The 12,123-nt window shown below is 36.5% G+C and overlaps 1 protein-coding gene across 7 annotated transcripts in view; it reads left to right on the top strand.

Annotated features, from left to right (window-relative positions):
- The window catches only part of BCAS3 (BCAS3, microtubule associated cell migration factor), a 386,307-nt gene that overhangs the window by 57,292 nt on the left and 316,892 nt on the right, over nucleotides 1-12,123 (top strand). For all 7 annotated transcript variants that reach the window (XR_657522.1, XM_009278231.2, XM_009278229.2 and 4 more), the window contains exon 8: nucleotides 2,339-2,415. Coding sequence is in view for 6 of the 7 variants with exons in the window: in XM_009278231.2 (XP_009276506.1) it covers nucleotides 2,339-2,415 (77 nt within the window). In the remaining variant the exon portion in view is untranslated. The remainder of the gene's footprint in view (nucleotides 1-2,338; nucleotides 2,416-12,123) is intronic.

Genomic DNA, 12,123 nt, shown 5'->3' with positions numbered 1-12,123 from the left:
GGATTGGAAAATACTACATGCGTTAACCATACTATAGACTAATGGAGTCCAAAATTTGAATTTAAAGTAAAACTTCAGTTGCAGAAGAAAGGAAAACTGTTTATTATTTATGTATTTGTACTCTAGAATCATCCATCTGGTAGGTTTCATTTATGTAGAAAGACAGTACATCTTCAAAGAGTAGAAAACAAAAATCTACAGGATTGGAAAATACTACAATCAAATATACACAGTTTTTCTGTATATACTTAACATTTGCCCATGCATTCAAAGTCTTTCCATTATTCATTGGTTAACTTTCTTTTGGGCCTTGTGGAAGAAGTTAGAATTGATACATTTTCTTTTGTTTTTCTCTCCTGCAGTTTAAGCAGTTGGAAGATATGTTGTTTAACTATACTATTTTGTCCAAAACTAATATTAATTTATATATGCAGAGTTTATAACTTTTTAAAATTGAGATTCATAAATCAGAAGGGGGTGAGGAAGCATCTTTTTCACAATAAGAGAGCTACAAGCAAATAAAAAAAATCCTACATGAGTTTCTTGTATGACTTAATGCATCTGAATCCCCCTTGTTGAGTTATGTGTTCTGCCCTCTTCTTACATTTGGCAAGTAAGCTGCTCAGCCTGAAAGTGTACATGTGCTTCCCGTTCTAGGTCTGCAAATCTGTGACTATGAAAGACTTCTGTCCGAAAATGTCCCTTGATTCCTTCCAAGAATTTGTGCTGCTTCTTGTTTCTAGATAGAGGCATACTGATAAACAGAGCAGTGACAACGTCCCAGGATGAGATGTTATAAACCAAAGAGTCCTGAAAGAATTCGAGATACAGAACAGAGCTTATTGCTTTAATCTAAGCTTCTGTATTAGACAAACAGAAAGTGGCTAGTGTTATACCAGCCTATTGAAAAGGCTTCAGGAGTTATCTTGGGAACTACAGATGCAATCTAAGTGTTTTGGTAAATGTGTTGGTAAAAACAGTAGTAAAATCGAATAGCAGACACACAGATAAATCGTGCCTATTGGAGGAGCATTACTACCATTTTGTAGGTAGAAATTGTGACTCAAAACTTATTTATATATCTGAAAACATCAGCAAGCATGTGGGTAAGGTATATATTTTTATTTTAGTGTAGTCCTTCACCAAAGAGTCTTACAGGTATTGAGCTTTCATGGAATAAGAAGGAGGTGTTCTTGTGGCTAAACAGTTAAAAATAGGGAGGGGAAAAAAAAAAAGAGGAGTTAATGGCTGGTTTTCACACTGATGGGAGATAAGCATCACCCTGTACCCAAGGGTATGTGTTGACACTGATGTGATTCACCATCTTTTTAAACATTATTCTATACTGTAATATGCAATCATAATTTTCAGGTAAAGCATTAGGTGTGTATTTTAGTCAGAGATACAATTGATTTTTTGCCACATCTCATCTTTACAATTGAAACTATTAGAACAGCATTTAATAATGCTCCATATTGTCAGCTAATTAAACAAATACTCTCTTATTCTTCCTAATGAGAAAATAATCAGATTATTAATTATGTCATATTGCTAAATGTTCCAGATAGCTGGTAGATTTTATCTGTTTATTTGTCAGCTTCCCAGGTGGTTCTTTCATTTCAAGAGTTTAAGAACTTAGTTTTGGGAAGTCATCAATGTAGAAGATGTCTCCTAGTTATAAAGCTTTCAAGATGCTTGACTTTCCAGATTTGGCCTCTTAATTTAGACAGCACGGTGTTTCATGCGTAGTTATCACGTGGCTTTTGGTCTGTTACTTGGTTTCAAGTAATGAACAGGTATTTTACAATAAAAGTGTGTATGTGTACAAGTGAATACATAAACATACACCTGTAATTTTGTTAATTGACACAAATCCTGCTTCTCGCAACTGTATTTGTGTGCTGATGTTCTTGGTATGAAAGAAAACCCCCGCTTTTAGTAAATAAGATAGTTTAATAAATTTGCAATGAGATGGGCAATGGGATTATTTCAAATTTAGCTTGTGTTCTACCAATTGTTGATTTGATTGTTATTTGAGTCACTGAAAGTAATTCAGGATCCTTGCAATTCCATTCTTTCTTTTTAATGGAGCTTTTACTGCAGGAGGTATATCATAAATATGCTGTGTTGTTCTGTATCAGATCTGTGTACTTCCTGAAATGAAGGTTATGTGGTTGGGATGAGAGAGAATCCTCAATAACTGCCATGTATTGGTAACCTGGCAGTTTATCAGTGTAGAATTTATATTGATGCTTTTGAAATAATTACATTTAGATATTTAATATTTAAACCAATGCATTTAATGTTTAAAGTACACATTCCATTTCTGTGTTTTCAGGATACTTGTTGTAGTCCTGCAAGAGAAAATTGCCGCCTTTGACAGCTGTACTTTCACCAAAAAATTCTTCGTTACAAGTATGTATAATAATTGAGTTCAGTCTTTTTGCTCTAGTGGTGGAATGAGATAAAACAGATTTTTTTTGTTGTTGATTGTTTTTATTTCTAAATCCTCAAAGCAGGTCTCCATGACTTCATTTGGAGTTTCAGGAAATCTGTTGCTTTGGAAAAAAAAAAACAAAAACATCCAAGTGTTACTTTGGCTCTTTCGCATATTTATTGTTGCTGTAACTAACATCTCACTGTTGTGAAGAGTACCTACACTGACATCCATAGGCAGCTGAAAAATTCTTTTGTTCATTTTGCACAAATATGTGCAAACGTTTCAGGTTGTACTCATAAGCAACAGTTTGAAAACACATCGACAACGACCTGCCCACTTTTCATTTTTTGTTGTTCCTTAGGCCCAGGTACATTATTGTTTTGGGTTTTTTTAACGTGTCCTTACTTTAGCTGGCACCAAAGCTCAAGCAGGTCAGTGAAGTGTTGCAGTAAAAAAACTATAGCCAAGTGTTTGCCCGCAGGTGCTTTTACATATATCTTGAGCATGAAGGAACTGTTTGCTCGGAGTCCCCTTTGTCCCTCTGTACCCCACAACTTGCCTCTCAATAGGGGGCAATTGATTGTCATGGGTAAGGTGCCCTCCAAAAGCTCTACTGTAAGTGTCCCTTTGCTGCCCCACATCTGTAACACAGTAATTGATATGTTAGTAGAGGAAAATAGTATGCTTTCTACTGCTTGTGCTCTGCTCTGTCACTGGATGTGGTTAGAATAGGATGTTATTTACCTGCTCCCAAGACTGTGTGTTGTCTGTGTAATGCTAAACACCGAGAAAAAATTAAAATCGTTACCTCTCCAAGCAGCTAGTGACTAGTGCTACTATTTATCAATTAGAATCGCCTCTTAAAATCTGTAGATTACTGAGGGATCATAATTTACTTTGGAAGGATCAGAGTTTTATTGTTAAAAAGGAGACTCTGAAATTTCCTGGATGTATTTTCGGTCACAGTGGGAAAAGTTCTAAATTGTCTTTTCACGTTATCTGTGTATTTTTAAAGAAAAATCTAGTTAGGAGAAGCTCTTTCTTGTAATAGCTTGAAAAAAAGCGGCTTTATGCAGTAATATTAAAGTTGCCAATAGGTGTCAGTTTCTTCCTATGCATGGCTGTAAGATCCTAGGAATCTGCTGGGGTTCAGTGAAGAGAGCCAAATGGGAAAAGACTTGTTTGTGTCCTATTCCTCACTCCTTTTTATTCCACCAAAGAGAATGAGGGTACAAGCCTTGCTTAATTTTAGATGAAAAAATTAAAAAACCGCAATTAAGTGTGTATTTTGACAATTCTCGTGCTTTTCTAGTTCCAGTTATTGTTTGTTGTTTTTTTAAAAAAGGTACTGCAATTTGTTTTTAAAAATTAATCCACCGAACTGTGTTTTGAGGAACAGGGTTATTCTATTCCTAACCATAACTTTCGATTTGGAGTGCATTTTTGTGAAACAGCGGTGGAATTTAGAAAGGATAAAATAAAGCTTTTGCAGATATTTAGCAAAGTATTTGAAAAACCAAACTCCTGAAATGTCACTATTCACGGTAAATTTCTCCAGCTGTGCTGTGTTTTTAATATGAGAAAGTCAAGATGTTCTCAAACTTTGTTCTAGTTCTGGGTTCCAAAGCTCGGTTAAAGACACCCCTCATTTTGTACTGGGCATTTTGGAAAGCTGCGGGACCCGGCAAACAGCTGGAGCTGCTGCCACCACAGCCCTTCCCCTGTCGCCACCCCAGCTTGTCCGTGGCCAGTGATGGGGTGTGACTGGGCAAAAAGACATGTGCTTTTTTCCTAGTTGAATGCGTTTCTTGGACCTGTGCTGGCGAATAGTTTTCCTGAGGATTTTGAAGCTTAGTTGTTTCACTTAATAGCTTATGCTATCAAGCAGGAGTTATGCTCTGGCTTGTTGAAGGCTGCAGTAAAGCTTTTGTCTTAAGCTTTCAGATTTCGTATGTGCTGAAATCTCTTCGACCTAAGAGTATATCTTTAAAGGCTTAAGTTACTTTGATGTGTTTTGAAATTTGATGTAAATGAGCTACCTCGTTAGCTGCATAGATTTTTGATAGTCAGCCAACTGGCCAGCAACTGGACTCTTTTGCCTTTTTTTTTTTTTAATTTAGGAAAGGGCAGTATCAGTTTAAATTGGAAAATTATAAATCCTTGGAAAGGAAACTTGGCAAAAGGTCTTATGGGCCTCTTTGTTTCCCTTATTGGAGTATCCCTGCTCTGCAGGACAGTCAGCCGGTGACCCATCTGGACCTGTCCTCAGCTGGACAGTGGCAGTAAAAATGTCACTGGCTGCCCAGAGAATTTTTCGTCATGAAGAAGATTCTCAGCTGTGTTATCTGACTGCTTTTGGTCAGAAGCAATGGCATAAAAGGTCAAAAATATTAAATGACGATCACTAGCTCTTTGAAGACGTTTCTGTTACTGTATAAACCACTGCGTAGAAAAAGAAAATCTTTTTTTCAAGAAGATTTGGTGATGATGTGGAAATCACATCTTCCATCCATATCAACTAAGCGGCCTGGGAGCCTTAGAACCTCATTGAGAGAGCTAAAAAGCAAACATAATTAAGCAGGAGCTCTCATCCATTTTGTTGACTATTTATACATAGAAACTAAATGCAGAATGTACAATTAAAAACAGTGTCAGGAATTCTGAAGTTTGGTGTTCCTCAGAAATGCTAATGCAGCTGTGTTGCACATGAGTAGTATTTGTCTTTCTGTTTTTGTGGTTGAATGTGTTGCTTAATATATTGTTGTAATAAATATACCATAAAATATTCAGGATGTAGAACATGGTCAAGTTTGTGCTGCTGTTGGGATGTTTAACTCCTGCATTTCCTGATTTTTCTTGAGCAGATTCGACATAGTACTAATCTTTTTTTTTTTCTGCATGTGATTAGATGGAAATGTGCTGATTTGACTTGAATGGCAGCGAGCCAGCACATTTTATTTGTGCCTTTTGTAAGAAAAACTCAGTGTACAGGTGCTCCAGTCTTGGTGTGTGAATTTAACACAGGTGCTTAAACTTGAAGGGAAAACATACTGTAGATATTGTAGAAAAATTACCAGGATATCCTATAATCTGTCCTGTGTGGTATTCTTATTTTTAAATGTCTGCTAAGGAAAGGCATAGCATCGGTCTGCAAAGAACTCATGGCAGTAACTTCCATATGGCACTCTGTTCTCTACTGTGCTTATGCTTGGAGCCAACTCCATTTCATTAAGAGAGGGCTTGCATCAAGGGGAAGATAAAACCAAACAGTAATTTTGCATCCTGCACTGTTTTAAGTGCTCACGTGGCCAAACTAAAAAAAATTCATTTAATGCTTATAATAAGAATGTGTTTCCTTTGGTAGTTGTGAATGTTAAGGTGTGGATTTTAAATAGATTTTTAAATAGTTAAGTTTTATTGTGGTTCAGTTAAGATTTCCTTCAGAGTCTTTTTCTGAATACTGCACATGACTGAACGATCAGAAACGAAAGTGATGTACAGGCTTTTTTCCCTACTTCGCTCTAAACAATAGATGCAGAAAAGCTGAATTTCATTGATTTCTATTACATCAGTGCTCCCTCAACCCTTCTCCAAAAATGCTTACTTAGTGGAACGTTGATGATTATGAATATGGCCTGATGGATACTTTCTTCTCTGTAAAGAATATCCTTCCCACCCCCTGGGCCCTAAGTAAAGATTATCACAGATAACATCATGCATGTGGCATCATCTTTGTGTCCGATAACTAGTGCCTGCTCAGTTTCTCTGGCCCTTCCACTCCTCATATTGATATATTCTCCATCCATTATTCTCTAGGGATGAAGACAGTTATTGCAGCCATTAGCTGGCACCACATTTCTATTGATGCTGTACAGCTAGAGCCTTAAGAGGTAATTTTCCAGATTTTAGTCAGAGTACTTTATTGTATAGAAAGTCTCAAAAGACTTGCCTAACCACAAGCCAAAAATTATTCAGTGTATATTAAATGCAACCCACCTGCACCTCAAAATGAATAAAAAAAAAAAACCAAAACCAAACGGTGTTTGATATTCTAATTTGCAATTTGGATGGGGTATTCCTATGTTCACTGACATTCACATGCAAGACATAATATGGTGGTTTCAGTTTGTCACAGGTCTGATCTGGAAATCATCTAGACTTTTTTTGTACGTTTTTGTTAGCTTTGTTAGAATTCCTTTTCCCTGATCGGCAGACAGGGAGCAGTTTGATCTCTTTGCTTTGAAGTAAGAACGCTGGATGTCTTATGAAAATGTTTAATGCCTGAAGAGTTACATTCTTTATGAAGTTCTGTTTGTATGTTTCCCTTCTCAGCTGTGGTCAGTGAGTGGCATTTATCCTGGCTGTCGCACATGGTATAATAACTGATAGGATTCCTGTGTCTGTGGAGGGAGACTCTTCAGTTTAGATCGAAAGTCCTTAAGGCAGGTGGGAAGCGAGCTCCTGTTTCACAGTGTTTTTCTTGATCCATGAAGAGAAGCCAAGTATGATCCTGTGAATTGTATATAAGCCGTTTTTATTTTTATACACACACGCACACACACATACATACTTACACACCCCCCTTCGCATAATTTGTAACTGCCTTCCCTGAGAAATGTTGATTTGATCTTGCTTTGCTTTTGCTTTTTAACAGCGTTGTTTATAAGAACGTTTTTTCCTGAATGTGAGAATCAGTATATTACTATTGCAGGATAATGTTGAAATACTTTTTGAAAAGGTCTTTAGGGCAGTGCGGTAGATTTATGGAAACGAGTGTCTTCGTTGCTTACAGGGTGTTTTGCTATATTGCAGGAAAGTGTAAATACAACAGAAAAATTGCGTAAAGACAGAAATAAGGCATTGGTACCCAAGATGTATATCTATCGTATCTCCTGGGTTTGACAGTTTTAAAGATTATATGTAGAACAGGAAGTGCTGTTTGTTTCTGTGTAAGTTATTTTTATCTAAAGCACCCAAATCCTTAATGTTAAAGGCCAAAACAAAGCCATCTTACTCACATTGTCCTGTACAGGAACAACAACCTCTATAGCAACATTATTATTTATCACTGTCCAATTCTCTGAACAAAAAAAGAAAGTAAACCCTGAAATCCTGTCGAATTTGTGTTAAATTAAACAACCAAGCCAAATGAACACGAAAGGCCACAGATATTTTTAGTAACAGCTCTGGTATTGGTCTTAGACCTATAGAGTAACAGTGAAATACTTAAAACTGTCATGACAGGGAAAGGAGGTCTCTGTAGTAATAATAATAATAATAGTAGTAGTAATAATAATAGCAACAACAATAGCAGTGATGATGATAAAAAATTAAATCTGTGGTCCTTCCCCAAGCTTGTGTGAGGGAATTCTGTTCTTCCGATTGAGGCTAGCACGAAATGCGACTCATTGCAGGGCTGGGTCTGTCATGGGCGTGATGTGTATTATGAATATTGCCCTGCAAAGGCAGGTGATGACAGTAGATGTAGCATTTGTGGCTTTACTTTTTCACTTCATTTCTAGATAGTTTTTTTTTTTTCTCAGTGTTAGTAGTGATAATGCTACTATGATTTTAAAAAAAAAAAAAGGAAGAAAAAAGAAAAAGGCCCTGGATGGTAAGCATGATTTCACAGTAGGGTGCATCCCGCTGGTTTGCTCTTTTGCTCAGTTTTTATGGGTGATACTTAAACAGAAGGAAGTACAAGAACAATAGAAGAGTTTTGGAAAGTATGTGACAGTGTGAGAGTAATAACATTTACATAGGGCCTTTCATCTAGAAGGAACCCAGAGGAATTTATAAACAATATTACTTTATACAGTTTATAAACAAATAAATTTGGTTTGCTTGGTGATGCTAAAAAAACCAAAAGCCCAAACAAACAAAAAATATTAGATAAAACAAATTATATGACTTGTTTTCCTTGGAATAAACAATGCTTTTGCAACAACAGTATCACTCTACCCGTTATTTATTGTATATACCCTCTTTCATGGATCTGTTCTGGCTGCTTTGGATTGCAAGACTTAAGAATGTAGTTTTGTAAATTCATTACTATAGAGTGCTGTATATTTCATAAGCCCTAGAAAAAAATTACTAATTGATTATAAGCTACATCCAGTGACTGAAGAGTAGCATAGCTTTAGTGGGTTATTGTAGCTATTTATTTAAAAATATACAATAACACTGCTTCACAGATTTTAAGTGACATCTGGCAAACCTCGAATGATTAAAGGCAAATAATTTTGGTTGAAGAGAGTTACGCATTTTGGAATTTGCTCAGAAAACTGTGTTTAAAAACACTGTACACTTAAGATGGCATATGTCATCTTTAATGAACCTCTCCACACACTGAAACAGAAAAATCTTTGTTTATCCAGTAATCCACTTTCTCAGCAAGGTTTCACTTACTTAGTTTTGCCTTAGTATGTAGGTTAGCCTTGGAGATCTCTGCCCTGACCAGCGTTCCTTGCGTTTGCTGACTGTATCCTATCCCAATGTCATATTCATCATACTCAAAAGAGATGCAATGTCTTCCATGGTTTGAGATCAGAGATAGAATCCTAAGAAGATTTTATAATAGTACTGTCCATACCCATATATTGTATAAACACACAGAGAAGTAGCTTGAAATAAAACTGGACAACAGTAGTATGCATTCCTCACAGATATAAGGTGTGGAATATCCATTAAAAAAAAAAAGTTACAGTAATTATGAGGATAATTCTTATAACTGATACCAAAAAAGGATGAGTATGTATCAGTGCAGAGGAAATCAAAGAGAACTGGGGAAAAGAAAGCAGTGAAAATTACGCACAAAGGAAGTTTTCCTATTAAACTGACAGGAAAAAAAAAAAGAAAATAACAACTTACTAAAAATGGTTTTCATTAAAGAGTAAAAACAAAGTCAAGATAGAGGGGATGAAAGTCTGGCAAATATCACAAACAGATTTTTTTTCTAATTTTTTATTTCTTTCTGGACTATAAAAGTAAGTGTAGAGAATAAGAGTTCTCACAATATGCTATGAAATTAAAAAACAACCGGTAGTGTCTTAAGATAAGCATGTTGGGATGTGTTTGAAGAAAAGCAATGTTCTGGATGCTTCTGATTTGGCTTTTTCATTCCTTTTTAGCTTTATTCATTCGCATGTTAATTTGCAACAGTTTACTGCATGTCATTTTACAGTGCTTTTTAGTGAGGTCTGAGAAGGAAACGTAGCTGTACTCTGGGTAAGGAGCCATATTCAGTTGCGAGTACATTGTAACGTAAACTGAAAATAAGTTCTGACTTAGCTCAGACAAGTTCTGACTGTTAGAATCAGGTTTTTTCTAGAGAGAAACGTTGCCTTCTAGTGCATATTTAGGTCTGAATACTTTGTCATGACAGGATTGTCTTTAGCTCTTCATTAATGGAGCCATTCAGGCTGTGTAGGATGTTTCTGAAGAAGGACCAAGAGGAAAAATTACAGTCTTAACTATGATAATGCTCACTTCTGGGGGAAAATTGTTATTAAAGTACTGGTCACTCACCTCCATTGCGTATTTTTTTAAACAGGTCATGTTGGTATGTATTATATTTGGTATATATGCAGAGTCCCTTAGAGCACAGACATCATCCATACTTCATGAATCAGAAGGGCACATATATAGAACATATCCGAAGATATTGATTGGACTTGTAGAGGTATCATGGGTGAGAGATGCACGGCTCTGGTCCTCCTGAAGAATTGAGCTGTTGAAAGCTTATATGTCTGTAGACTTTTAATTGCCTCTGGGATTCCAAAGATTGTGTGCTTGAATGTGAAGTACTGAACTGCCAAGTTTTTATGGATATTGGGAATCCCTGCAGTGTTTAGCCCCCAACTCTCCATCCCATACTGGGCTTTTGAGTGTGTGTATATACATATATATTATTTTTTTAAGCTTTTTTTTTTCCTCATGAAAAAGCTGTGGAGCTTGATGAAGAGCTGCCCCGATACAAATGGTTCAAGTTTTCATAGTGGCATGTTTTGTGATTTATTGGCTTAATCTCTGTTATAGCTGACATGACTTTTAATGGCCCTGTTCCTCTTAACAGTGTTTTCCCCATGCGCTGTTTGTTTAAAAGCTAAGTGGGAGGAGAGGAATGTGTTGCTTTTCTCTTCTTGGCTGCTGTCTGTGTATTCACACTGCCATTATTGAAGCTAGAGGATGAGCTTTTTAAAAACAATTTAAGGAAAGGACTGGAGCCTTAGTTTTCTGTAGGAGCACAGATCAATGGAAGGATCCAGAGTCAGAGAAGTGCATATTTGTGTGAGTTTTCAGAATGAGTAGGGGAGGTGACTTTGTTTATTATGGGCATATGGATATGAATCTCCAAAGGGTGGTAGAGATTTTCATAAAAGTAATTGAAAAATAATGTAAAATAAACATGCCTTCTCTTTGCTCGCTCATTAAGCAAACATTTGTATAGCTCTTTGGAGAACTTTTAAGTAACTTCTAGGATTCCTGTATTCTCAGTAAAACCAAAGATATAAAGTCAGCACAGCAGCAAGAAAGCTAAAGCCATCTTTGAATCCAAATAATCACAAACTCCATGCTTATTTTAGATTATAATTTTATAACTCAGTTATTAAAAAAAAAAAGACAGGAAGAAACTAAGAAATTGTAATGCTAAAGAATTTATCTATGGTACCATTTCAGTGTAGGTAAAACTTGCATCTTGGAAATGGGAATACCAAGGCAGAGAATATGAGGTACCGGGGTGCTACCCGTGAAATCCTCGGCTGTTAGCCAAGTCCCTATTCGGAGGGAGCCTGGAGCCCATTTCTTATTCATCAGTGTTGCTTAGGCCAGCACTGGTTGGAGTTCTTGGGCGTAGGAACTTTAATCAAGTTAGCAGAAAAACGTGCACTTCAGTTCAGACTTTCAAAATAGTATTTTTCTGCTTTTGCCTTTTCACAGCTTTAAAGTAGTGCATTTCCTCTGTGTGTCATCATAAAGCACAGAGGGAGAGAGTAACGGTGTACTTAAAAACATTTTAAATAGTTTCCAGTAGGCTTTCACCTATATTTTTGTGGATGATAGTCCCAGTAAAGCTTCTCCTAAGATCAGATGTTTTTTAGTACTTGCTTGATTTGCTGTGCTTTTGGAAGGACTTTCCCCGAGTGATCTTTTCTTGGATGACCTCTCCATGCTGTCATTAAAACTTGGAAACTTTGGTCTTCTTGACAGTTAGTTCTGCATTCTCATTATGTTCACTGCTATTGTAAACATGCTAAAATTGCTGCTGTTGTTGCTTAGAATGGATTTTTCCTCAGTTGTTTTGAAGTTTAGAAGAAATAGAAGTTAATCTTTAAGAGAGTTAGGCTGGTAACGATTGGATGGCCGAGCTTGATAGGTCACGCTGTGTCTGTCTCTTCATTTGCCTAGTAGATGATGTTCTGCTGACTCCAGCTGTTTTTTTGGAAAGCAGAAAAACAATTTGCTTTTCCTTCCCATAAAGTATAACCCTTTGTTTATCCTTGTACTGCTGCAAGTTTCCAAAATGCAGAGACTTGCAAAGAGAAGAAAGGGAGGAAATAGCTCTTTTTTTACACTGTTTTTCATATTGGAGAGTAGAGTTTAGTACCGAGTTGAATTGTTGACCTCTGTGGAGGTTATTATTAGCATTGGCTGATTTGTGTGTGGGGCTGTGTCTGATTGAC

The sequence above is a fragment of the Aptenodytes forsteri genome, unplaced genomic scaffold, assembly GCF_000699145.1.
Source record: "Aptenodytes forsteri isolate BGI_AS27 unplaced genomic scaffold, ASM69914v1 Scaffold66, whole genome shotgun sequence".
Lineage (NCBI taxonomy): Eukaryota > Metazoa > Chordata > Aves > Sphenisciformes > Spheniscidae > Aptenodytes > Aptenodytes forsteri.
The sequence above is the reverse complement of the archived record's forward strand: the minus strand, read 5'-3'. Positions and strand labels throughout refer to the sequence as shown.